This window comes from Rhinopithecus roxellana, chromosome 13, assembly GCF_007565055.1.
Source record: "Rhinopithecus roxellana isolate Shanxi Qingling chromosome 13, ASM756505v1, whole genome shotgun sequence".
Classification (NCBI taxonomy): Eukaryota; Metazoa; Chordata; class Mammalia; order Primates; family Cercopithecidae; genus Rhinopithecus; species Rhinopithecus roxellana.
The window spans coordinates 17,845,020-17,872,952 of record NC_044561.1 but is presented as its reverse complement, the minus strand read 5'-3'; the positions used below and the strand labels follow the sequence as shown (position 1 = coordinate 17,872,952).

General features: G+C 43.8%; 1 protein-coding gene, 1 long non-coding RNA gene and 1 pseudogene across 6 annotated transcripts in view; 1 reads left to right on the top strand and 2 right to left on the bottom strand.

Moving 5' to 3' along the window:
• Nucleotides 1-392: 392 nt before the first annotated feature.
• Nucleotides 393-10,515, top strand: LOC115892654. The gene is made up of 3 exons (XR_004052527.1): nt 393-523; nt 2,336-2,402; nt 10,479-10,515. It is a non-coding gene; the product is annotated as an uncharacterized LOC115892654 (long non-coding RNA).
• Nucleotides 10,516-14,616: 4,101 nt separating this feature from the next.
• OSBP2 (oxysterol binding protein 2) overlaps nt 14,617-27,933 on the bottom strand; it is a 229,594-nt gene continuing 216,277 nt past the window's right edge. For 4 of the 5 annotated variants that reach the window (XM_030915740.1, XM_030915739.1, XM_010360655.2 and 1 more), the window contains 2 exons: nt 16,164-16,396; nt 14,617-16,036 (listed from right to left, as the gene is read on the bottom strand). In XM_030915740.1, the coding sequence (XP_030771600.1) occupies nt 15,894-16,036; nt 16,164-16,396 (376 nt within the window). In that variant the 3' untranslated portion in view covers nt 14,617-15,893. Of the gene's footprint in view, nt 16,040-16,163; nt 16,397-27,933 lie in introns of all 5 variants that reach the window. The other variant, XM_010360654.2, reaches the window with a different exon arrangement.
• On the bottom strand, nt 19,723-26,402 carry LOC104660368 (annotated as a pseudogene).

Below are 27,933 nucleotides of genomic sequence, written 5' to 3'. Positions count from 1 at the left end.
ATGCACCAGGCCTTACCAGGGCCACTGATGGGTTCAGCAGACACTTCTTTCTTCAAGCTGGCAAGGCCTCAGATAAGTCACTGCCCATTTTGGCTCCCCATTCCTCTTCTAAAATAAGGGAGTTGGTGATGGCAGAGGCTTTCCAGCTTATTCAGCCTCAGGGCCTGTTACCTACCTAAAATTTATCCAGAAGCCCATATGGAAAGCCAGGAGTCCTGGAGCTGCTCTGGTTGAAGCTGGGATGGGGGCCCAAAGCTCCCTGCTGTTCTTGACCCCCACATCTTTGCTTCCAAGATTCACTGGCACCTACCTGCTACCTGTAGGCCTTCAGCTGCTTACTCTTGTCCGATGTGGGGGTAAAGTGCTTACTCACCAGCTATCCTCATGGCCTAACCTTTTGGCCAGTTTCAGTGTCCCTGAAGGATGGAGGAGGGCTGGGCTTCCATGGAGCCTGAACCGCAGGTGCCATCAGCACTTCCTGGGGCTCTGGACATGTCAGCAGCTGCCCACCAAGGCCTGGAAGGTAAGGGGGGTTCACACCACTAGGGCAAACTTGGATCAATAAGAAGGGAAGGATGTGACAGACGTTATCCCTCCTCTTTTCTTGTCCCCTCTGGATTCTATTGAGATGCTTCCAGGGATTCTCCCAGGCCGCTTCCTGTCCCAGTAACTGCAGGTTTCTGGGGAAGCCGTGGCAAGCTCTAATCCCCTACTTTTTTTTTTTTTTTTTTAAGACAGTCTCGCTCTGTCACCCAGACTGGAGTGCAGTGGCGCCATCTCGCCTCAATGCAACCTCCGCCTCCAGGGTTTAAGCAATTCTCCTGCCTCAGACTCTCTAGTAGCTTGAATACAGGCGTGCGCTACCACACCTGGCTAATTTTCGTATTTTTAGTAGAGACAGGGTTTCGCCATGTTGGCCAGGCTGGTCTTGAACTCCTGGTCTTGAAATCCATCTGCCTCAGCCTCCCAAAGGGCTGGGAGCCACCGCGCCCGGCCTAATCCCCTACTTTGATTTACTGTCCCTCCCCACATCATTTCTTTCCTTATTGAAAGCTCTGGGTCGTCCCCAATGCTCCACCATGTAAACCAATCTGTCCCGCTGGGTTTGGCGCACAGCAGTGGGCAGGGGGAATCTGTCAGAAGGTTCAGAGTTTTTGAGTTCCTCATGCTTAATTATCAGCGACCACAGCACAACACGTGGCCGAGGGTGGGTTGTAAATTCTCACCTGGCCTAGAGGACGCAGCCAGGACCCAGCACTTGGCCATCTCTGTAGAGGCTTCGCGGGTCTGTAGACTGGTCATGCTCAGTCTAACACGGCGTGGTTATGAACGCCCATTATGAACGGTTCATAACCAGTCAACGGTTATGAACTGTGGAGGGCGTCCCCAACCCCGCCGCACGCTCCAGATGGAAGCGACACGGCGCCTGCGCGGTTTTGCTGGCGCGCCGCACGTGCACAGTGACCTGCGCATGCGCTTTGGAAGCCTCGCGAGCTTGCGGCGGCGCTCAGGGTTTGCTGCAGGTGCGTGCGGCCTTTGGGGGTTTCCTCGCATCTTTTAGGTAAATGCTTCCAGGGATTCTCCTTTTTTTTTTTTTTTTTTGAGACAGTCTCGCTCTGTCACCTAGGATGGAGTGCAGTGGCGCCATCTCGTCTCACTGCATCCTCCGCCTCCAGGGTTCAAGCAATTCTCCTGCCTCAGACTCTCTAGTAGCTGGAGTTACAAGGAGATCAAGGGCCCACTCACACCCTAAGCAGAAAAGCGAGGATTTTTTTTTTCCTGCAAGCTGCTGAGCATTAATTAAGTCAAAGTGCAGATGAAATCTCCTCCCCGGTTGTTTTCCAACTTTTGGGGAGTCACTAGGGAAAACATTCGTTGAACAGATGTCCTTAGGGTTGGCGCTTTTATCTTTGCAAGGAAGAACACTAGGAAAGGAAGCTGCGTGTTTTTCCTTTTGCCGGGAAGGGTGTGCCTGCCTTTGGACCTGAGGCCGAGCACCTGAAGCCTCTTGGACTTAACATTTGTCTGTTTTCTATGCGTTTGTCCTTGGCTTGGTTTATGGTGTTTGTTGAAAGGTAAATGTTTTAAGATTTTGGGGATTCCTATCATGCTTAGGGAAATCCATCCCCTTCTCTCTTCTCCCCTTCCCCCGATATTCTCTTACATTTTATTGCAATGTTTATTTTTTATTTTTTTACTGGACAACCTGTAGTCCTTATGGAATATATTTTGTATAAGCTGTAAGACAAGAGTCAAGCTTCCCCTGCCCCCAGGTGGAAATTAACTTATTCCAGCCCCACTTATTAAATGAGCCTCTTATTAAATGAACCAACAGGTGTGGACTTGTTGCGTTTGAGATGCCCCTTAGACACCAGTGGAGACATCTGTGGTCAGTTGCACAAGTGAGTGTGATGTGAGGGGTGAGGTTCTGGCTGAAACTAATTTTGGGCGTCATCAGCATCTAAATAGATCGTCTCCCTCACTTGTTAAAAAATGATTTTCCAATCTTAGACTTTATTCTCTCACATGAAATATTTAATCGCACTATCCAGTTCTCTCCCATCCCTGCCTAAAAGGAAGTGTTCCATTGGGATTTAAATTATAATTGCATTAAATTTAAATGTAAGTTTTGGGAGCATTGACATTTTTATGATATTAATCCTCCCCCAGAGGATAAAAAATGGCTTTCCATTTACTCAAGACTTCTTTTAGGTCCTCCAATAAGATTTTATACATTCTTTATACGGGTTCTATAACTTTCTGGTTAAATTTATTCCTAAGTGTTTTATGGTTTTTGTCTATTGTGATGAAATACTTTTTCCCATCTGTCAGCTCACTGATTATTAATATGAAGAAAAGCTAATATTTAATATAATTCACTTTCTATCTTAGGAATTCTGGTAGTTTTAATAAGCCTGTTTTTTATAGATACAAATTTGCAGGGTATACCAATTTATTTTGTCAGTTTGCTTTAGTTAGAACCTCTGAAACAATGTTGAGTAATGATCCCAGGCTTGTTTCTGATATGGGTGGAAATCCACATGTGAGAGTTGAGCAGTGAGAGTTTCAGCAAGTGGCTTTGAAAATATTGGGGTTTCCTTTAGTTTCTCTTGGGGCTGCTGGGACTCACCGGTAGTTGCCAGTCCTGCCTGAGTCGGGCGCCAGGGGGCACCAGTCACACATAATGAAATGTGAGTTGTGCCCGCTGGAAACTGGCTGATTTTGTCAAATGCCTTTACACCTTCTATAAAAAAATACATAGTTTTCTCCTTTATGCTGCTGTTTTTATTTTTCAATTAGACATTGAGTAGCTATGAAAGAATACTGTATACAATATTTGTAAAGTGGCCGGGCGCGGTGGCTCACGCCTGTAATTCCAGCACTGTGGGAGGTCAAGGTGGGCAGATTGCTTGAGCCCAGGAGTTCGAGACGAGCCTGGGCAACATGGCAAGACGTCGTCTCTACATTAAATACAAAAGTTAGCTGGGTTTGTGCTGAGGCTGAGGTGGGAGAATCGCTTGAGCCCGGGAGGTGGAGGCTGCAATGAGCTGTGATCGTGCCGCTGTACTCTAGCCTGGGTGACAGAGTGAGATTTTGTCTTTAAAAAAAAAAAAAAAGAATTGTAAAGCAGAAAAAAATATACATCGAACAACCATCACCTGGTTCGTTATTTTATAAATCCCTGTGTGTCCTTCCTGGACCCCTTGTCCCCCTGCTCAAAGGTCACCATCATCCTGAATTGTGTTTATTACTCTTAGAGTGTTTCATTTTATAATTGTGTTTCTTTACTCTTCATTATATTTGTATGAGCTCTGTGTATTCCTGTTTTATTTTGCCCTGACTGTTTTATTTTGTTTTGTTTTTGAACTTAGATGGACATAACGTTTTATTTATTGTTTTGCAGTTTTGTTTTTTTTTCAACATTGTGCTCCAGAAACTCATCCATGTTGTTGGATGTAACTGTAATTTATTCATTTTCACTACTGTGTAGTATTCTGGTTGTTAACCTAAATAACAATAAAGAGAGGTTCTCAAAAGAAAATATACTTATTTGGGAACAAAGCATTGCAAATTTATGTATATATGTCTTGTCTTTTAGAGAGCCTCTTTGTTATTTAGGTTGCCACATCACTGCCGAATACTAGACAGTAATGAAAATGAATGAATTACACCTGCAATTGAACATAATACAATTTTAAATGCATTCCTTTGAGACTGGCAACTGCATTGTTTAGTTTATGTCTCCTGTTGCATGTATGCAGGACTTTCTTCCTGGGACAGCTGTCCCCAACATTTTTGGTACCAGAGACTGGTTTTATGGAACCCTCTCGGGTTCAAGTGATTCTCCTGCCTCAGCCTCCTGAGTAGCTGAGACTACAGGTGTGTGCCACCACACCCAGCTAATTTTTATATTTTTAGTAGAGGTAGGGTTTCAACATGTTGGCCAGGATAGTCTCTATCTCTTGACCTCGTGATCCACCCACCTCAGCCTCCCAAAGTGCTGGGATTACAGGCATGAGTCACTGTACCCGGCCTGTTAGGACTACTTTTAACTGATTTTTAAAAAGAAATATTTATAAGTCTTTTTTGTTTTTGTTTTTTTTTGTGAGACAGGGTCTTGCTCTGTCGCCCAGGCTGGAGTGCAGTGGCACGATCACAGCACGCTGCAACCTCCACCTCCTGGGCTCAAGGAGTCCTCTTGCCTGTCTCCCAAGTAGTTAGGACTACAGGCATGTGCCACAATGCCTGGCTAATTTTTGTATTTTTAGTAGAGACAGGGTTTTGCTATGTCACCCTGGCTCATGTGCCACAATGTCTGGCTAATATTTGTATTTTTAGTAGAGACAGGGTTTTGCTGTGTTGCCCTGGCTGGTCTTTAACTCCTGGACACAAGCGATCCACTTGCCTCAGCCTCCCAAAGTGCTGGGATTACAGGTGTGAGCCATTGTGCCTGGCCTTATTGACCATTTAGGTTTCTGTGATGAAGCGTTTGCTCAAGATTTGGGCCCATTTTTCTATTTTATCATTTTCTGATTTGAATTTTGTATATTCTGGAGACAAGTTCTTTATAAGTTATCTGTGTTATAGATCTCTTCTGTTCTCTGGTATGCCTTCTTTTTTATTCTCTTTTTACAGAGTTTTTGAGGACTAGGAGTCCTTAATTAAAAATGTAGAATTATAATTTATCAGTCTTTTATTTATAGTTTTATTATAACTTGTTTAAGAAATACTTCTTGGCCGGGTGTGGTGGCTCACGCCTGTAATCCCAGCACTTTGGGAGGCTGAGGTGGGCGGATCACCTGAGGTCAGGAGTTTGAGACCAGCCTGGCCAACGTGGTGAAACCCCGTCCTCACTAAAAATACAAAAATTAGCCGGGCGTGATAGTGGGCGCCTATAATCCAGCTACTCAGGAGGCTGAGGCAGAAGAACTGCTTGAACCTGGGAGGTAGAGGTTGCGGTGAGCCAAGATTGCACCATTGCACTCCAGCCTGGGAGACAGGAGCGAAACTCCATCTCAAAAAACAAAACAAAAATAAGAAATCCTTCTCTACCCTGAGGTCATGAAGATGTTTTGTATTATCTTCTAAAGCCTTTATAGTTTTCTTTCATATACAGATGGTCCCTACCTTAATGATGGTTTAGACTTATGATTTTTTTTGACTTTATGATGTTGTGAAAGCAATAACCAGTAGAAGCCGCACCTTGAATTTTGAATTTTCATATTTCTCCAGGCTAGCAATATTCTGTAAGATATTGTGGTGCCAGGCAGTGGCCGCATGCTGCAGCTGTCAGCCACAAGAGTAAACATTTGATACTCTATAATGTACAGTGTTCAATATTCAACATTCTATTATAAAAACAGGCTATGTGTTAGATGATTTTACTCAACTGTAGGCTAAGGTCAGTGTTCTGAGCTCATTTAAGGTAGGCTAGGCTAAGCTATGATGTTCAGTAGGAGTATGAAATGCATTTTTAACTTATGATATTTTTGATTTATGGGTTTATTGGAACATAACCTTACTGTAAGTTGAGGACCATCTGTATAGATTTTTTTTTTTTTTTTTTTTTTGAGACGGAGTCTCGTTCTGTTGCCCAGGCTGGAGTGCAGTGGCGCCATCTCAGCTCACTGCAAGCTCCGCCTCCTGGATTCACGCCATTCTCCTGCCTCAGCCTCCGGAGTAGCTGGGACTACAGGTGCCCGCCACCTTGCCTGGCTAGTTTTTTGTATTTTTTAGTAGAGACGGGGTTTCACCGTGTTAGCCAGGATGGTCTCAATCTCCTGACCTCATGATCCACCCATCTCGGCCTCCCAAAGTGCTGGGATTACAGGCTTGAGCCACCGTGCCTGGCCTAGATTTTTTTTTTTTTTTTAATTATTTTTTGAGATAGAGTCTTATTCTGTTGCCCAGGCTGGAGTACAGTGGCATGATCTTGGCTCAATGCAACCTCTGCCTCCTGGGTTCAAGTGATTCTCCTGCCTCAGCCTCCTGAGTAGCTGGGATTACAGGCATGCACCACCACACCTGGCTAATTTTTTTGTATTTTTAATAGAGATGGGGTTTCACCATGTTGACCAGACTGGTCTCGAACTCCTGACCTCAGGCTATCCACCTGCCTTGGCCTCCCAAAGTGCTGGGATTACAGGCATGAGCCACCGCACCTGGCTACTTTTCCACTTTGATAGTGTCTTGACTACTGTTAGGTCTTAGCATTTTCGTGTACATTTTATAATCATCAAGCTCCATGAGAAAACCTATAGGGGTTCCACTGGAATTGATTTTATCTGTCCTCAACTGAGAAGAATGTATACCTTTGTAAGTCTTCCCAACCATGAATATGGTATAATTCTCCATCTAGAGCTTTCTTTAGTATCTCTCAAAAAAAGTATTACAGTTTTCCCTTTAGAGGTCTCATATATGTTTTGTTAGATACATCTTTGGAACCTGATGATTTATAATGCTGCTGTAGATGAATGACAATTTTAAGTTATATTCTCTGATAGTTTGTTGCTAGTATATAAAAATGTAATTGATTTTTATATATCCATTGACTTATCTGCAGAATTCTTTTGGATTTTTTAGGTCATATCATCAGTGAACAGTGATAATTTTACCAATTCTCATACTTTATATAAATATTTTTCTTGCCTTATTGCATTGGCTCTGAGTACAATGTTGAATATAAAGAGGGAAAGTGGGCATCTCTTTTTGCTCCCTGTCTCGCAGGAAAAGTGTGTGTGTGTATGTGTGTAGACATCAGATTATGGAAATTTTCTTCCATTCCTGTTGCTAAACCTTTTTATTTTATTTATTTATTTTTATTTTTTTGAGACAGAGTCTCACTCTGTTGCCCAGGCTGGAATGCAGTGGTGCCATCTTGGCTTACTGCAACCTCCACCTCCTAGGTTCAAGTGATTCTCCTGCCTCAGCCTCTCAAATAGCTGGGATTACAGGTGCCCATCACCATGCCCAGTTAATTTTTGTATTTTTAGTAGAGATGGGGTTTCACCATGTTGGCCAGGCTGGTCTCGAACTCCTGACCTCAAGTGATCCGCCTGCCTCAGCCTCCCAAAGTGCTGGGATTACAGGCAAGAGCCACTGTGCCCGGCCTTTTTTTTTTTTTCCTTTTAAATATCATGGATGTGTGCTGAATTTTATCTGAAGTGTTTTCTGCATATTAGTATAACTATGTAGCATTCTCCTTTAATTTGTTAATGTGGTGAATTATATTGTTTAGTTTTTCTCAGCATAAACCTTGCATTTTTGGAATAATGATTATTTTTCTATATTGCTAGATTTATTAATATTTTATTTTGAATTGTACCATTACAAGTGACATTAGTTTGTAACTGTCCATTCTCATACTGTTTGTCAGGTTTTTGTGAGCAGGTTATGTTAGCTTCAAGAAATGATTTTGGGAGTATTCTCTCTTTCCCTCTACTCTGAGAAAGTTTCTGTAAGATTGGAATTATTCCTTGGTCATCTGTGTAGAATTTTGTGTGTATATGTTAGGACTATTTTTGAGATGGAGTCTCGCTCTGTCACCAGGCTGGAGTGCAGTGGATCACAGCTCACTGCAACCTCCGCCTCTCGGGTTCAAGTGATTCTCCTGCCTCAGCCTCCTGAGTAGCTGAGACTACAGGTGTGTGCCACCACACCCAGCTAATTTTTATATTTTTAGTAGAGGTAGGGTTTCAACATGTTGGCCAGGATAGTCTCTATCTCTTGACCTCATGATCCACCCACCTCAGCCTCCCAAAGTGCTGGGATTACAGGCATGAGTCACTGTACCCGGCCTGTTAGGACTACTTTTAACTGATTTTTAAAAAGAAATAGTTATAAGTCTTTATAAGTCTTTTTTGTTTTTGTTTTTGTTTTTTTTGTGAGACAGAGTCTTGCTCTGTCAGCCAGGCTGGAGTGCAGTGGCGCAATCTTGGCTCACTGCAAGCTCGGCCTCCTGGGTTCACCCCATTCTCCTGCCTCAGCCTCCTGAGTAACTGGGACTATAGGCGCCCACCACCACGCCCGGCTAATTTTTTTTTGTATTTTTAGTAGAGATGGGGTTTCACCGTGTTAGCCAGGATGGTCTTGTTCTCCTGACCCCGTGATCTGCCCGCCTTGGCCTCCCAAAGTGCTGTGATTACAGGCATGAGCCACCATGCCCGGCCCAACCTCAGCTTTCTTCATTCTTTTTATTATTTTCCTATTTAATGAATATCTAACCTTTATTTTCATTCTTGTCCTTTTCTTGAGTTTATTCTAATGTTCGTTTTCTGACTCAAATTGGATGTTTAAAAATCTTTTAGTCTTTTACATGAGCCTTAAATGCTGTAAATTTTCCTCAAGGTACTGCTTTACCTGTATTCTGTACATTTTGATATGTAGTATTTTTGTTTAACTGTATTTTCTGATTTCTGTTGTTTTCTTCATTGACCTATGAGTTATTTCAAAATATGTTTCCTAATGTTCTAGTCTGTTTTTTCTCCCAGTTTTGTTTTTGTCATTGATTTTGAACTGTCTTCATGCAAGTCTGAGAATGTGGTCTGTATATCAGTCCTTTGAAATTTGCTGAGGCTTTATGACTGGATCAAATATGTGGTTAATATTCATAAAAGTTCTGTGTGCATTTCAAAAATATGTATTCTGCAGTCACACATAATTCCCTGTATGTGTCCATGACATCAAGTGTGTTAATTATGTAGTAATTAACATAATTTGTTGTCTGAGCTCTCTTACTGGGAGAAATACATTACAATCTTCCATTATCATAGAGGATTTATCTTTCTCTTTATCCATTTTACTTTATACATTTTGAGATATTAGGTGCATAAGAGTTTTAGAAATTTATGAGTTTTACCGTCTATCACTACAAAGTGACTTCAAAAATTCTAGTAGTTGACGTCTAGTAATATTTTTTGCCTTTAAGTCTGTTTAGTTTATATATTTATGTTTTAGGTGTATTCTTGTAAATAGCATATAGCTGGATTTTATTTTTAGTCCATGTTTTTTTCCTTGAAGCATTTAGATTAATTAATTTTATGTAATTACTTAGGTATTATTGATGAATTCTCTTATTTGTGATTTTTATTCTACATTCTTTTTTCCTCTCCTCTCTTGCCTTCTTTAGATTTACTGAGCTTTTCCTCCCTGCATTCAATGTATTTCTTCTACTGCTTTGGAAGTAATTTAGTATTGCTCTTCCTTCTGTGATTACCTGATAAGTTTTATATAATCTTAACTCATCATAGTCTCACTCCACATGACACTACATATATATTTTTAAAAAATATTTTAATATACTGTTTAGTATGTTAAATTTAGTTATACACACACACACACACACATATATATATATATATAGAGAGAGAGAGAGAGAGAGAGAGGGGGGCGGGGGACAGAGAGACAGAGACAGAGACAGGATGATTGTGTAGCTCACTGCAGTCTTGAACTTCTAGGCTCAAGTTATCCTCCCTCCTCAGCCTCCCAAGTAGCTGGGACTACAGGTACACGCTACCATGCCTGGTTAATTATTTTATTTTTGTAGAGATGGAGTCTCGCTGTATTGCCCAAGCTGGTCTCAAATTCCTGACCTCAAGTGATCATTCTGCCTTGGCCTCCCCAAGTGTTGGGATTATAGGCATAAACCACCACAAGTGGCCTGTGGAAAAGATATTTTGGCTGAGGAGAATACTAACATTTTCTTCTCTATTTTGGAGGTAATACTTAATTGTCTTCTGACTTCCTTTGGAGGCTAACTCTCAGTCTCATCTGTTCTTGGTCTAATTGGCCTTCCTTTGGAGACGAATTTTCAGGATCTCACTCTGTTGCTCAGGCTGGAGTGCAGTGGTGTGGTCATAGCTCATTGCAGCCTCAAATTCTTGGGCTCAAGCAATCCTCCAGCCTTAGTCTCCTGGGTCGCTAGGACTACAGACACATGCCACTATGCCTAATTTAGTTTTTATTTTTATTTTTTGTAGAGATGGGGTCTCTTCTATTTTCCCACGATGGTCTCCAACTGCTGGTCTCAAGCAATCCTTCTGCCTCAGCCTCCCAAAGTGCTGGTATGACAGGTGTGAGCCACTGCACCCAGCCTAATTGATGCTCTTTGAAGGTAATTTTTAAAAAATCTGCTTGTAAGGTTTTGTTGTCTTAGTAATCTTGCAGTTTTACCATATTGTATTTAGCTGTGGATTTCTTTTTATTTACCATAATTAGGATTTGTTGAGCTTAAGTTTATATATTGGTGTTTTTTATGATTTCTTGAAAAACTTTTAGCCATGACTCTTCAAAGATTGCTTCTGTTCCATAAAAAATTATTTTCTCCTTTTGAAATAGATCAGACATATATGGGATCTTATCTTTCATGTCTTCCCTTTGATAATTTTCACCTCTTTATGTCTCTGTGTTGTAGTCCAAATTTCTTCAGATCTCACTTCTGCTTCACTAATACTCTCTTCAGCTGTGCAATCTGTTGTAAAACTATTCACTGGATTATTTTTAGTGATTTTAAAACGTTTTCTTGAAATTTGTTTAGTATTTTTGAATATTTACTCTTCACTTGTTTTCAAGCTGCCTGTTTATAGAAATATATTAAACGTGCTTATTTTCTCTTCTGTGTCTGATAATTTCACTATGTGGAAGAATTTTCTGTCTGATTCTGGTATCTGTTATTTCTGGTTGCCCTTTCTCGTGGGTGCTTGTTTCTTTGTGTGTTTGAAGATTTTATACTGTGAGCTGCTCATTTTCCCTGAAATTTCATATCTGAGGTTCTCTAAGGCCTAGAATGAAGGAGATATCTTCCAGAGAGGACTTGTTTGCTTCCCCCAAGTGACTGGGAACATTGCCAGCTTGGGACCATGTTACGTTCTCTGTCAGAAGTTTCATTGGGCCATTCAGGTAGTGTGTATTTGGGCTACAAAACTAACTGAGGGTCCACTCCTGATTACAGATTCTTAGGGAGATTTTGTTTTTCTCTGCTCGGGACCAACCTTTAAGACAAGTGATTTTTCTTGTATTTTATTTTGGATTCACCATTACATTGAAGGTATAGCCCTTGGGGGCCCCAAATCTCTTATTATATGCCCTACCTTTGGAGGCTCTTTTGAGGCAGTGAAAACTTACAGTTAAGTTCATTAGGCTTTGTAAATATTGCAACATAAAATATTTCAGACCTTTTCTTACCTCTCCACGTTTTCATACCCACTTAGTTTTTGACTTGAGTATTCCTCATTGTTTGCAGTTGATGGATGCATTTAACGTTTTAAAAAATCTTTTTTTTTTTTTTTTTTTTTTGGAGATGGAGTCTCACTCTGTGGCCCAGGCTGGAGTGCAGTGGCCGGATCTCAGCTCACTGCAAGCTCCGCCTCCTGGGTTTATGCCATTCCCCTGCCTCAGCCTCCCGAGTAGCTGGGACTACAGGCGCCCGCCACCTCGCCCGGCTAGTTTTTTGTATTTTTTTTTAGTAGAGACGGGGTTTCACCGTGTTTGCCAGGATGGTCTCGATCTCCTGACCTCGTGATCCGCCCGTCTCGGCCTCCCAAAGTGCTGGGATTACAGGCTTGAGCCACCGCGCCCGGCCAACATTTAAGAAATTTTATCCAGCCTGTCTAGTTTTCCACAAAGGAATATTTTCCAGGAACCTCGTTTACCATATGCAGAAGGAGAAGTCCTTTGGCTGATGTAATGAATTATTTACCATGGAAAGCTTCACAACATTCAGCCATTCTTGCATTTCTGCAGTAAACCTAATTTGGGCATGGCCTTACCAACCTGGGATTCAGTATTTTCTATGTGGCTAGATTCTATTTGCTATTCTCTTGTTTGGATTTATGCAAATTCTTTTCTTCCATGAGACTGAACTATATATTCCCTTTATTTTCACACTGTCTTTATCAGGCTTTGTTGCTGAAGTTATGCATGCTGGCTAGCTTCATAAAAACATTAAGTTAAATAGCATTGAGTTTGTCTCTGGTCCTGTTCTGTGTTCCACTTTGAAATGTATCTCTCCATTGTCCTCTCCTCCCAGCTCCCCTCATGCTGAGCCATGTCCCTGGAGATGAGGGAACCTCAGGCCTTCTCTTCCCCACTTACAGAATCTGACTCCTACCCCACAGTCTGTCAGGAGCAGCAATTTGGACTCCAGAGTTTAGGGGAGGCAGGAGTTTCCTGGGTCCCTGGGCTTGGCTCTTCCCCAGTTCCATTTCTGAGTCTCCTCCCAACGTGGTACTGCAGTCACACCCCCACTGCTCAGGTGTTGTCCCACTGAGTGTTTGCTTTAGCTGGTCTTCCTGGCCTGGTGTAGATTCTTTCGACAGCTATTCACTGAGCACTTACCATGTGCCAGGCAGTGGGATGCTACAATGTATAAGACCAGATTCCTTTTCTCATGAAGCTCACAGTCCATTGGGGTAGGGAGGCAGACCATCAACAAATACACTACATGGCAGCCAGGTGGTGATCAGAGTGCAGTGGAGAAAAAGGAAGCTGTGTGTCCCCAGTAGGCTTCCGGCTTGTTTGGGCATCTGCAGGTCAAGCCCACATGGTCCCCTCATCGTCCCCCGAGTTCTTGCTGGAGTACAGTGGCACGATCTCGGCTCACTGCAGCCTCTGCCTCTCAGGTTCAAGCAATTCTCTGCCTCAGCCTCCCAACTAGCTGGGATTACAGGTGTGTACCACCACCCCCGGCTAATTTTTGTATTTTTAGTAGAGATGGGGTTTTGCCATGTTGGCCAGGCTGGTCTTGAACTCCTGGCCTCAAGTGATCTGCCTCCTAAAGTGCTGGGATTACAGGTGTGAGCCACTGAACTTGGCCCCTTTTTGCTTTTTTGTTTTTTACGATTACTTTCTCATATAAATTTCACAATCAACTTGTCAAGCTTTTGAACTATTGGTAGGATTTTGATAGGATCATGTTGAATTTGTAGGTGTGGGACTAACATAACTAAATGTGAACCTATCTATGAAGATGTATTTCCCCTCTTAACTAAGGTACTCTTTGTCATATCCATAAAGGTCTTTTACAGGTTTTGTGTATTTTTGTCAGATGGCCTATGTTGTAGATCTTTTTTTCTATTATATTTTCTACTCAGCGATGGCTGGGGTATGTGGGACCACTGAGTGTAGGTTGATCTTGTGTCCTGCTGGTCAGAGTAGTCTTTCTAAAACATTGCCCTGATGTCACTTCCTGTTCAAGCTCTTCAGAGCCCTCTCTTTGCCTCAGTAGACTGGACTTTGTCCCCTCCCTTGCCTTCTGGGTCAAGGTGCATCCTGAGGTTCTATCTCACTTCTATTGCAGTGAGACCTGCCCCACCAGCTCCTCAGCCAGGACCCCCTGCTAGTGGCCACTGCCCCACAGATGGGGAAGCCTAGCCAGGGAAGGAGCTGTGCAGGGCCAGCCCCAGATCCCACAGGGCTGGGGTGTGGAGGCAGATGGTGAGAGCACTGGCCCTGATGACCCTGGGGTGCCCTGCTCCACCCATCCCTCACCTGGAAGTGCAACCCAGGCTGCTGCTGTCAAGTGACATGGAACTCACCAGGGCTGGCCTTCCCCCTGAAGGCCTCCCATTAGACAGCTCAGAAACTGAAACACGGGAGGGGGATGCTGGTGGTCTCCACCTGGCTAAAACACTGCCCTTCCAAAGGGCAGAGCTGGGTCCAGGTCAGCCCTGTGACCACAACATCAGGGCAGCCTTTGACAGAGCTGCAACTCTCTCCCCAGCCCTTTGGGCAGTTTCCTGGGTCTCCTACCTCCTCTCTTCCCCTGACCCCCCTGCTGTTTCACCCCATGCTCTATCCCCCCATGCTCTATCCCCATGCCACCTTGTAGGCTGTCACCTGTCCTTCTACGTTAGCCCCCTCCACCCAGACACAAAGAGACTGAGGGACAGGGCAGTGGAAAACTCCAAAGCCAAGGTTTTTTATTACTGGTCAAAAGGTACTTGCTAACAAAACAGTGTTGGGGAGAGGTACATTCCACAGCTCTGTGGGAGCCCCAGTGGGGCCGTCCTGCCCTAGCCCGCCCCGCCTCTCCTCTCCAGTGGGCATCGTAAGGCATTTCACACATTGGTGTTTTCACTTTTATATACATATACATATATATATATATATATATATATATATATATATATATGAACAAAACCAGTCCTGGAGTAGAAAGAAAAACCCTGTGATGAACTTTTAGGACTAAACTGAAATGGAAAGGATTGGAGTGTGGGATTCTGAGGGGCTGGGTCAGTGACCATGGTGGTCCAGCCCCCCATGGTTGGCAGAAGCCGCTGGAAGGGGGCATGAGGAGAGGGAAGGGCACAGCTGACATGAGGGCCAAACTCAGACAGGCGCGCCCGTCTTCATCATTTTTTCACTTTTACATACTGTAGAAATTTAAGCAAAATAGCTATTTTATATATATTTATATATCTCTCTATATATAAATTAGGCAAATAAAGAGTTCAGGGGGCACTGAGATGGGGCACCCCCAGGGGCCTCCTAGGATGAGGAGGGATGCAAGGTCTCTGGTGCCTGGGTCACCAGCCCAGGCTGGGCCAAGGGTTTGTTCATTATTGCTGATTTGGGGCCTGGGTCTCAGGGTGGGGAGCACCTGCAGGCCCTGCCTTCCAGCCCTTCCTGGCCTCTTGGGGCGAGGGAGCCACCTGGGCTGGCTAGGGTGAGGCCAGGGACTGCTGCCCTCAAATCCACATGGGGGATGCCATCAGTACTGCCTCCCGCATCTGTGGGTGGGAGCTCCAGAAACTCTCTGCTCTGCTGGGCTGGGGTAGCCCCCTTCTGTTTTGGGCTCTGTGGGGCCCTGGCAGGTGGGGGTGTGGGCAGCTCAGATACCATCGAGGACTTGATATATTGAGCTACAAAATTATCCCAACTCAAAGGGGTCTGGCTTCCTGATGTCTTAAAAATAAGGGGCTCTTGCCAGGACACTTTTGTGGCAAGAAAGCACACTTGGAAAGCTGTCTGCTAACTGCGGTACTAAAAATATTTACTAAACATCATGGCTGGAAAGAAATGGAGATCATTTTTCTAAAAAAGTCGAAGAGGCTCCCTAGGAGGGGCCAGTTCCTCCCTGGGTTGGGGGCTGGTGATTTGCGCAGCCCGTGGCCCGGGCCAGCCGGCCTGAGTTGTGGTAACTGGGGCAGGGGTTCCAGTAGGGCCCAGGTCCATAATAAAGGGGCACGGGTGACCCGGCGCACCTGGGGGCTGAAGAGAACCCAGGTCAGCCCTTCCTCCTTCCAAGGTGGGAGTCCCAAGAAAGTGTGGGAAAAAAAAAATAGGAAAGGAAACAGGAAGGGCTGGGAGAAAGACCATTCAGTACTAAATTGAGTGCATTAATGAACAGGTGGGCCGGGCTGTGCAGGCGCCTGTATTTGCTGCAAGGGTGGCGCTCAGAAGATGTTGGGGCACATGTGCCAGTCTTGCTTCTCCTTGGCCTCCCAGTAGCCGCCCTTGTACACACAGGCCATCTCCCCGGTCAGCGGGTCCAGCCTCTTCTCAAACCACAGTGGCGTGTAGGCATCCGCCTCCTTCTCTGCTGGGCAGGCACAGTGGGCTGGTGGGTCGGCAGGTGGCATGCTCTCCCGGAATCTGTCCCCGCGGGACCCCCACCCGGGCACCCCTTTCCTCCCGTGTGGGGCGCCCTTCCCGTCCAGCCTCACCTTCCTCCGAGCTGCAGCTGCTGCCGGGTCCGCAGGCCTCCAGCCGCCGGCGCCGCGACAGGCGCTGCTTCTCTTCCAGCCGCTGCTTCTCAGTATTGGCCTCATCCCAGCAGCCCTTCTCCATTAGCCGCTGGTCCGGCCGCAGGCGGCTGTCGGTGGGCGCTACGCCCTCCTCGTGCTCGTTGAGGGTCAGGGCCAGCTCTGAGAAGTAGTACATGTTCTCCGCGTTCTCCCTGTGGCAGTTGCGGTGGCGGAGGTGTGAGCAAGACCACGCCTGCAAGGCCGCTCTCCCCACCCTGCAGCTCCCGGCCTCCAGGACTCCCTCTGGCCTTGGGCCCACCCCAGTGAGCCCACCCGCCGGAACCCAGTGGCTGCAAACAACTGCTTTCTGCTCGCCACACTTCCATGCTCACATGGCCAACCTGCCGCCGTTTTGCCACATTAGACTTCTCTGGGAATTGTCTAGCTTAGTATTTCCTGGCTTTTCTTCTTTTCTATTATGTTTTTTTTTCTTCTTCTTTTTTGAGACAGTTTCACTTTTTGTTTTGTTTTGAGACGGAGTCTCTCTTTGTCGCCCAGGCATGATCTCGGCTCACTGCAAGCTCCGCCTCCCGGGTTTACGCCATTCTCCTGCCTCAGCCTCCGAGTAGCTGGGACTACAGGCGCCCGCCACCTCGCCCGGCTAATTTTTTGTATTTTTAGTAGAGACGGGGTTTCATGGTGTTAGCCAGGATGATCTCGATCTCCTGACCTCGTGATCCGCCCGCCTCGGCCTCCCAAAGTGCTGGGATTACAGGCTTGAGCCACTGCGCCCGGCCAACAGTTACACTCTTATTGCCCAGGCTGCAGTGCCTGGCCTCTTTTTTTAAAATTGTTTGAAGACAGGGCCTCCACCGGGCGCGGTGTCTGACGCCTGTAATCCCAGCGCTTTGGGAGGCTGAGGCCCGTGGATCACGAGGTCATAAGTTCGAGACCAGCCTGGCCAACAGAGTGAAACCCCGTTTCTACTAAAAATTAGCTGGGCATGGTGGCAGGCACCTGTAATCCCAGGTAATCTACTCAGGAGGCTGAGGCGGGAGAATTGCTTGAACCCTGGGAGGCGGAGGTTGCGGTGAGCCGAGATCACACCATTGCACTCCAGCCTGGGCGACAGTTCGAGACTCCGTCTCAAAAAATACAAAACAAAAACGGGTCTCACTTTGTGGCCAAGGTTGGAGTGAAGTGGCCTGATCTCCGCTCACCGCAACCTCCGCCTCCTGGGTTCAATCAACTCTCTGGCCTTAGCCTCCTGAGTAGCTGGGATTTCAGGGCATACCACCACATCCAGCTAATTTTATTGTATTTTTAGTAGAGATGGGGTTTTGTCATGTTGGCCAGACTGGTCTTGAACCCCTGACCTCAATTGATCTGCCCATCATGGCCTCCCAAAGTGTTGGGATTGCAGGCATGAGCGACCATGCCCAGCCTATATGAGGATTTTTCTAGTCATTTTTTTCTAGCATAATTGCCTTGGAGTCAGACAATATACTTGGCATAATTTCAGTCCTTTGAAATTTGCTTTATGGCCCAGTATATGGGCAATTTTTGCACACGTTCCATGTGATTGAAGAGAACGCATTTGCCACAGTTGTTGAGTGCAAGGTTGTGTAACTGTCCAGCAGGCCTTGTTCATATTTTCTCTACTTGGGTTGTAGTTAGTCCAGCTTTCCTAATGTGTGTGTGTGTGTGTGTGTGTGTGTGTGTACATTATGTAAGGATTTCTTTTGTTGAAAAGATCCTTCACAAAATACCATATCCATAGATTTACTTTCTGTCATATAGCTGAATGTGTTGTGTTTGGAATTCCATTCTTACATTTAAAAATCAACTGGATTGCCCAGAAGTTTAGATGCATTTGTTTTGTTTCTTTATCTTATCCACATTGAAGATGTAAGTAGATGATCTGAAAGCATCAGGTTTGATTACACCACATAATGCATGTCTTTCTTAAGTATTGGTGTTACAGAAATGGTTCTTATCTCAGAAGCAGAGAAGCTGACAGGTAGAAGGAAGGAGAGTTAGTTCTGTGGATTGCTGAGGACTTGTAACAAAGACACAGTAGGAGAAGCCAAGGATGACAGCCAGTGACCAATTACTAAGCACACTCCGCTGGGCGCCCCACCCCTCCCTGCCATCACCCGGCAAGGGTCTCTTTCCTAGGCCCTTGCTGCCAGCCACCCCCCAACTTCTCCCCAAAGGGAAGACTGGGATTTTGGGTACTGAAGGATTTTTCATCTGTTCACACATAGGCATTCAAGCTCAAAAGCCTAACCCCTACCACTCCCAGGTAAGTGCTGAACCCTGCACATGGGAACAATCAAGTGTGCCCCAAGATGCAGCCACAGACCTAGACAGCTGAAGTCCTATACGGTTATCTGAAGTTTCCTGACAGCTCTGCATAGTACAATTTCATTTATCAAGGGAAATGAGTAAAGTACCAGATTCTAGACCCATTTTGGCTATGGATTGAAGGGGAGGTGGGAAGCACAGTTATCTCGTTATGTTGTCTATATTAGGAACAGATAAACACAAACACACAGGCAACAGGGATTTGGGGAAACGCTGTGTCAGCGCTGCAGTCAACCAAGTGCAGTGCTGGCACTACCCTCCAACCCCCAAAGTGCCTCGGCCCAGCAGAAAAGAAACCATCTGGCCATTCGCTGCAGCTGGCCAGAGAGGGGAACCTTGACCATGTCTGGTGAAAGGAGTGAACTAGCTGGGACACAGCCTCGAAAGAGCAGTAACAAAAACACGTGAACGCATACGAACATTCACTGTATCTTCTCCATGGACTCCCCACCACTATTCCATGGTCTCCACTTTCAGGTCTCGCTGTTTCTCATGTGAGCCTATCCCTTTGGACAGTCCACTTTGGGAAGGGGTCATGGAGCCAGGGCTCCCTCTCAATAGGAATGGAAAGGACCCTGCAAGGATTAACAGCTGTTTTTATCCTAGTTGTGAAAACAAGGTGCCTCCAATTCTCTATGTCCATCACAGCTGAATACTATACTGCAGTTCAGTCTGTCAGTGACTTCTGGTTTTTGTTGGAAGCCAACACAATACAGAACTCAACATGCAGGTCAGAAGAGAAACACTGAAGAAATGAAAGGAAACGCCTGGAGTCAGGCCAGTGTCTAAGGTAAAAAGAGAAAGCCAAGGAGAAAAATGATGCAGCACCGCAGCCCAAATGACTCCCCCACACGGCCACTTCCGAACGTCGGGGGAACCCCATGTGCTGCTAGGAAAACAAGGAGCTGGGAGGAAAAGGACAGAAGGAAAATGGGGAAGCAGTGGTAGAAAGAAAAAAACAGACGAACAGGCGCTACATAGATACAGCAAAGCCCACCATGTACTAAAAACCACTTGTTAACAGCTGGCACGCACTCAACAAGCTGTGTTTCCACTGTGGGGAGGCCAGTGGCAGGGGCGGAAGTGGAAGCAGCAGGAACATGGCCCAGGGACTCATCAGCCTGTGGTCCTGCTCCAACCCCCCAAGTCCCATTCCCTCCCAACCACAGGCTCATTCTTGCTCCTTGTGGATGAATTCCGCTCTGGGTCTGGCACCCCTGAAGATAGCAGACTTGGGATTGGCTACTTGATTGAGGAGTGTCACAACCATTCAAGGTTTAAGCTGGAGTCGTGGTCTTTGTGCTCTTCCCTCCTCTGTCTGTTCTTTGAAATCCATGTTGGATCCGTGGAGGGGAGGATCATCTCTGACGTGGGTGCCCATTGCGGGGCCTGTTTGCCAGTCATCTGGGTGACTACCTCCCATGCCTCCTAAGAAGTCATCCCTGAAGCCTCGTCCTCTGGGCCACCTTTTCTGAATCCAGAGCCACTTTTATCTTGTTTTCTGCCTTCTGCAGTGTCCACATGAAGTGACTGATTGCCCAACAGTGCACCATCGTATGTCAAAGCTTCCTTAAGGGAATCCACTTCATTGAATTCTATATAGCAGAATCCTTTAAATTTATCTGTGTCTTTGTCTCTGACTACCCGTATACTCCTTACGCTGAGATCCTTAAAGATAGCATCTATATCACCCTGAACCATATTAAAAGGTAGATTTCCTATATGTATGCTGCGTGGGGGGCTCTGTGGGCAACTCCTTCTGGCTACGGGAACCGTGGCCATCACCAGTACTGCTGCAACACCTTCTGCTTTTTTTTTTCTTGTTATGTTGCTAAGATTTACCTATATTGCTTCATGTTACTAGGGTTTAGTTTTAGCTACTGTATATATTCCTTCATACAAATGTACCACAGTTATTCATTCAATAAATTTGTGTTGTTTCCAAGTTTTTATTAGAATAGTCTCATGCATAGTCGTATGCATAAGTCCTGTTGTACATTTGCAAGAATTTCTCTTGAGTATATTTTTAGAAGTAGAATTACTGTGTTATGACTATGTGATTGTTCATCTTTTTTCGCAGGGGGTAGAGTTTCACTGTTGTCATCCAGGCTGGAGTGCAGTGCAGTGGCGCCATCTCGAATCACTGCAACCTCCACTTCCCAGGTTCAAGCAATTTTCCTGCCTCAGCCTTTGGAGTAGTATGTGGATTACAGGCGTGTGCCACTATGCCTGGCTAATTTTTATATTTTTAGTAGAGACAGGGTTTCACCAGGTTGGCCAGGCTGGTCTCAAACTCCTGACCTCAGGTGTTCCACCTGCCTTGGCCTCCCAAAGTGCTGGGATTACAGGCGTGAGCCATCACACCTGGTGGATTGTTCATCTTTAGGAGGTAAAGCCAAACTGTTTTCCCAAGTGTTGTGCCAATTTACATTGCCAGCAGCAATGTATCAGAGATACTATAGATCTATGGCTTCTTCAACGTATATGGTTTTTATATGGTGACTGTCCATATATGTTTTTTCTGCAAAATTCTTGTTCATGACTCTTGTACATTTTCCCATTACTTTTACATTATTTGTTGATTAGAAGTTCTATATGTGGGCTGGGCGTGGTGGCTCTTGCCTGTAATTCCAGCACTTTGGGAGGCAGAGGTGGGCAGATCACCTGAGGTCAGGAATTTGAGACCAGCCTGGCCAATATGGCAAAACCCTGTCTCTACTAAAAATACAAAAATTAGTCAGGCATGGTGGTGCACACCTGTAATCCCAGCTCCTCAGAAGGCTGAGGCAGGAGAATCGCTTGAACCCGGGAGGCAGAGGTTGCAGTGAGTTGAGATCACACCACTGTACTCCAGGCTGGGTGACAGAGTGAGACTCCATCTCAAAAAAAGTTCTTTATGTGATCTTTTAAAAATTATTATTTTTAACTGTGATAAAATACTCTGTATTCTTGATAATAATCCTCTGTCAAGTGTAGGTAGGTATTATGATTACCTTCTCCAAGTTTGTTTATGCATCGTCTTTTCACTTTCTTTAAATTGCCTTTTAGTGAGTAAAGTTCTCAATGAACAAAAGTACTTTAATATGGTCAAATATATGAATGCTTGTGTCTTAATATTTCTTTAGGGTCTAAAAGATATTTATCCTTTTAAACTTATTAAGTCATTGTTTACAATAAGTCAAACTTAATATTATTGTTAGGCCATTATTTGGAGTTGATTTTCTTTATAATGTGAGGGAGGGATTAAGTACATCTTTTTCCATAGGGATAATCATTTTTACCCATATCCATTTGGTGAGCCATTCCATCTTGCCACCTTTGTCATATCATATATCAGAGGTACATATATCCAAGGGTCTGTTTCTGGGCTCACTATTCTGTTCCACTGGAGTTTCAAAATAAAAATCCTGGTATCTAGTAGGGTAAGTCTTCTTTGGTCTTCTTCAGAAATGTCTTGGCCCTTTATTCCTCAATATAAGTTTAAAAATTCTAATATCAAGTTCCATGAAAGTCCCTATTGGGGTTTTGTTTGATTTACTGATTTTTTAGATCATGACATCTTTACAATACTTTCTATCCATGAACGTTATATCTTTCTCCATTTATTTAGCTCTTCTTTGGTATCTCATTAAAGCTTTATAATGTTTTCTATAGAGGTCTTGAATATATTATAAGATTTATTGCAAGGTTCTTGATGTTATATGCTGTTAATTGGTATTTTTTTCTTTTTTTTTGAGATGGAGTTTTGCTCTTGTTGCCCAGGCTGGAGTGCAATGGTGTGATCTCGGCTTACCACAACCTTCGCCTCCTGGGTTCGAGTGATTCTCCTGCCTCAGCCTCCGGAGTAGCTGGGATTACAGGCATGTGCCGCCACGCCTGGCTAATTTTGTATTTTTAGTAGAGATGGGGTTTCTCCATGTTGGTCAGGCTGGTCTCAAACTCCCGACCTCAGGTGATCTGCCTGCCTTGGCTTCCCAAAGTGCTGGGATTATAGGCGTGAGCCACTGCGCCTGGCCTTGGTGTCTTATCTTAAATTGCATTTTTCTAGTTGTTTGCTGAAGTGCAACTGGCTTTTGTATATTAATCTTGTATCTAGGCACCTAAAACACTTTTTCTGAATCTATTGAAATCTGTTAATATGTTTACTCTATGAATTTTCTAATATAAAATCATTCTGTATACCCAGGATAGATTCGATCTGATTATAGAATGCTATCTTTTTTATACACTGTTGGATTGGATTTTCTGATATCTTGTTTTGGAGTTTTGCTTATATATTTATTACTATAGGTGAAATAGGGTAGAACTTTTGTTTTCCTACTGCTAGTTTAGTCTAATTTGGTATGAGGGTTATCCTGACCTCACAGTATAGGAGAGGTGAATATTTCCTTTTTCTATGATCTAGAACACTTTATATAAAATTGGAATAATATGTTTCTGAAACAATTGGGAGAATTCACCTGTAAAATTATCTGGGCCTTGTGTTTTCTTTATGGTAATTTTTAAACTATTGCTTCAGTTACTTTATTATAGGACTGTTCGTGTTTTTAATTTCTTCTAGAGTCAGTTTTTTCTTTCTTTTTTTTTGAGACAGAGTCTGCTTTGTCACCCAGGCTGGTATGCAGTAGCAGTCATGGCTCACTGCAGCCTCGACCTCCTGGGCTCAAGTAACCCTCCTGCCTCAGCCTCCTGAGTAGCTGGGACTACAGATGTGTACCACCACACATGGCTAATTAAAAAAAATTTTTTTTTTGTAGAGACAGGGTCTTGCTGTTGCCCACGTTGGTGTTGAACTCATGGGCTTAAGCGATCCAACTGCCTTTGCTTTCCAAAGTGCTGGGATTATAGGCATGAGCCACTGTGCCCAGCTGGAGTTAGTTCTTGTTATATTTTTCTAAGAATTTGGTCCTCCGATCTAAGTTTTAATTATGCGTTTATACTTTATATGTCCCATTAAACCTTTTTCATTAATATTTATTTCTGTCTTGCTCAGTCTTGTCAGTAGTTTTCTATTTTAACAGTTTTTTTGTGCCTCAAAGAATCAGCTTTTGACTTTTTAAAAATTGATTTCTGCTTTTATTATTATTAATATAAAGATGGTATCTTGCCATATTCAGGCTGGTCTCAAATTCTTGAACTCAAGCAATATTCCCACCGCAGCCTTCCAAAGTGCTGGGATGCTAGGGTTTGGCTGTGTTCCCACCCAAATCTCATCTCAAATTGTAATCCCCACATGTCAGGGGAGGGACCTGGTGGGAGGTGATTGGACCATGGGGGTGGTTTCCCTCATGCTATTCTTGTGATAATAAGTGAGTTCTCACTAGATCTGATGGTTTTGTAAGTGGCTGTTTCCCCTACTCTGCTCTTTTCTTGCTGCCTTGTGAAGGTACTTGCTTCTCCTTCGCCTTACGCCATGATTGAGTTTCCTGAGGCCTCCCCAGTCAGGCAGAACTGTGAGTTAATTAAACCTTTTCTCCCTTATAAATTACCCAATCTCTCTGGTGGTATCTTTATAGCAGTGTGAAAATGGAATAATACAGGAGATTAGAGGCATGAACCACCATGTCTAGCCAAAATTATTATTATTGTTATTGTTATTTTTATTTTTGAGACAGAGTTTTGCTCTTGTTGCCCAGGCTGGAGTGCAATGGTGTGATCTCGGCTCACTGCAATCTCCACTTCCCAGGTTCAGGTAATTCTCCTGCCTCAGCCTCCTGAGTAGCTGGGATTACAGGCACGCGTCACCATGCCCAGCTAATTTTGTATTTTTAGTAGAGACGGGGTTTCTCCACGTTGGTCAGGCTGGTCTCAAACTCCTGACCTCAGGTGATCTGCCCGCCTCGGCCTCCTAAAGTGCTGGGATTACAGGTGTGAGCCACTGCGCCCGGCCAAAAATTATTATTATTTTCTGAGACAGGGTCTTGCTCTGTCACACAGGCTGGAGTGCAGTGGTGTGTTCACAACTCACTGCAGCCTCGACCTCATGGGCTCAAGTGATCCCTCCCACCTCAGTCCTCCTGAGTATCTGGTACTACAGGCATGTATCATCATGCCTGTCTAATCAAGAAAAAATTAAAAAAAAACATTTTTTTTTTTTTTTTTTTGTAGCGATGAGGTCTTACTATGTTGCACAGGCTTTTGCTCTTGCTCTTCTTTTTAAAGTATTTTTTCTTCTTTCTTTGGATTTCTATGTTGAACTTTATCTAATATTAGAATTGAAACTCAGAAAGGAGAAAGCCTCAACATTATTTAAATGATTTAAGGCAATATATTTCCTTTGAAGCATTGCCTTTGTTGCATCCAGCCAGTTTAAATATCTTTTTCTTTTCTTTTCTTTTTTTTTTCCCTGAGATGGAGTCTCACTCTGTTGTCCAGCCTAGAGTACAGTGGCACGATCTCAGCTCACTGCTACCTTTGCCTCCCAGGTTCAAGCGATTCTCCCACCTCAGCCTCCTAAGCAGCTGGGATTATAAGCACATGCCACCATGCCCGGCTAATTTTTGTATTTTTAGTAGAAACAGGATTTCACCATGTTTGCCAGGCTGGTCTTGAACTCCTGACCTCAGGTGATCCCCACCCCCAACTGCCTCGGCTTCCCAAAGTACAGGGATTACAGGCATGAGTCACCGCGCCCGGCCAAATATCTTTTATATCATTCAGTTCTACATGTTTTTCATTTTTTCATTCTAATTTGTTTTGCCTGTTAATTTAGCAACTTAATTTTTTTCCCAAATATTTGGGATGTTTTGATCAGTTTGTTTGTAACTTCTATCTTGTCTTATAGATTGTGGTCTGTATGCTACTCTGTAAATCTTTGAGGCTTCCATTAGGGTTTAGTACACAATCAATTTTTGCATACATTCCATGTATACTTGAGAAAAAAATACATTCTCAGAGTTGTATCCATGAGTCTGTATAGCCTATATTGTTTTGATCTCCATATACTTGCTGGATTGTTTTCAGTTGTTTCCATTTGACCTATCAACAAGTGAAAGAGGTTTACAGAAACCTCCCAATTTCCCACTGTGGTGATGGATTTATCTATTTCTTCCTTAAGTATCAATATGTGCTTTGTATATTTTTGAGGCATTTAATTATATGCATAATGTTTAAAACTATTATACCTTTTTGATGAACTCAACCTTTATTATAGCAACTTTCCCTTCCTTAATAATGCTTTTGTCCTAAAGTCTATTTTACCTGATATTAATACAGCTATTTTAACTCTTTGTTAGTATTTTCATGATATGTGTCTTTTACTTTCAACTTTTGTATACCTTTATATTTTGGGAATCTCTTAGAAGGTCCAGGTATCTGGATTTTAACACATCCAGTTAGGCCGGGCATGGTGGCTTGTGCCTGTAAACCCAGCACTCTGAGAGGCTGAGGCTGGAGGATCACTTGAGGCCAGGAGTTTGAGATCAGACAGAGCAACATAGTGACACCCTGTCTCTACAAAAAATTTTAAAAAATTAGCCAGGCATGGTGGTGCATGCCTGTAGTCCTAGCTATTCAGGAGTGTGAGGTTGGAGGATCACTTGAACCTAGGTGTTTGAGGCTGCAGTGAGCAATGATTGTGCCACTGGATACCAGCCTGGGTAATAGGGCGAGACTCTGTCTCTTAAAAAAAAATCCAGTTTGTCAGTAGTTTGCTTTTTAACTGGTAAGCTTCATCTATTTATATTTATTATAATGCTTGGGCCTATTGCTATCATGTTAATTTATAATTTTTGTGCTACTTTTTAATTTTCTCTTACTATTTTAACAATCTTATAAATGTTTCTTCCTTCCAATAAGAACTTAGCATTTCTTCACATCCCTGAGATCCTTCCCCTTCTCCTCAAATTCCATCATGCTAACATTATCTAAACTTTTAAATCTTCATTATTATGGACATATTTTCTCTTTTTCTTTGATCCTAGCAATTATTTTAAAAATAACTTTTAGACTGGGTGTGGTGGCTCACACCTGTAGTCCTAGCACTTTGGGAGGCCAAGGTGTGCCAATCACTTGAGGTCGAGAGTTCAAGACCAGCCTGGCCAACATGGTGAAACCCCGTCTTTACTAAAAATACAAAAATTAGCCGGGCATAGTAGCATGCCCCTGTACTCTTAGCTACTCGGGAGACTGAGGCAGGAGAATTGCTTGAACCTGGGAGACAGAGGTTGCAGTGAGCCAAGATCATGCCACTGCACTCTAGCCTGGGCGACAGAATGAGACTCTATCTCAAAACAAAAAACAATGAAAAAGCAAACAAAAGCCCTTTATTCATCTATTGTGACATCCTTGCTCCCCCCTTCCCCCCTTTTAAGTACTATGTCCAGTGTTCATTTTTTTTTTTTTTTTCTTCTCCCAGGCTAGAGTGCAGTGGCATGATCTCAGCTCACTGCAACTTCTGCCTCCCAGGTTCAAGTGATTCTCATGCCTCAGCCTCTTGAGTAGCTGGGATTATAGGTGCCCACCACCATGCCTGGCTAATTTTTGTATTTTTAGTAGAGATGGGGTTTTACCATGTTGGCCAGGGTAGTCTTGAACTCCTAACCTCAAGTGATCCGCTTGCCTCCGCCTCCCAAAGTGTTGGGATTACAGGCATGAGCCTCCGCACCTGGCCCAATACTGTTTTCATTGTGGGTTTTTGTGTGGCAAAACTTCTGAGGCTGCATGCCAAAGGATAGGGCCCCATATGTGAACGATACTTTGACTAAATAGAAAATTCTGCTTTCTAATTTTGTAACTTAGAAAATACTAATCCAGTGTTGGTTGTTGAAAAATCTGATGTCAGTCTGATTCTTTATCCTTGACTAAAATCTTTTGCTCCTCTCTGGAAGCTATTAGAATATTTTTCTTCGGTCTTCATTTTGACTATCGCATGATCTAGATGAACATTTTTCTTTATTTCTTGTCTTGAGCATACTTCAGTACAGGGTCTTTCATCCTTTGCTTTTACTCTGGGAAATTTATCTTCATTATATCTCCCTCTTCGTTTTTTTTTTAAATTCTTCTTCTGGGATTCCAGCTAAATGGATTATTTTAGCGGTTACCCTAGGAATAGCAATAAACATACTTCATACAGTCAGAAGTGAATGTGCATCTTGATTCTCTTCCAGGGCAGCATGGGGGCCTTTGAGCAGTTTCCCTCCCTTCATTCCTCTTCTTACTGTGCAGCCGCATTCTAAAATGTTATACCCCACATTATTCTTGTTTGTTCAGCATTTATGTAGGTGCACAGTATCTGTTATTCATTCATGTCTCAGATCTTCCCTCTGGGGTCAGTTTCCTCCTGCCTGAGGTATATCCTTTCATGCAGGTCTGCTGGTGCCAAACTAAGCTTTTTGTTTGCCTGAAAATGCCTTGATTTCACCTTCATTCTTTAAAGATGGTC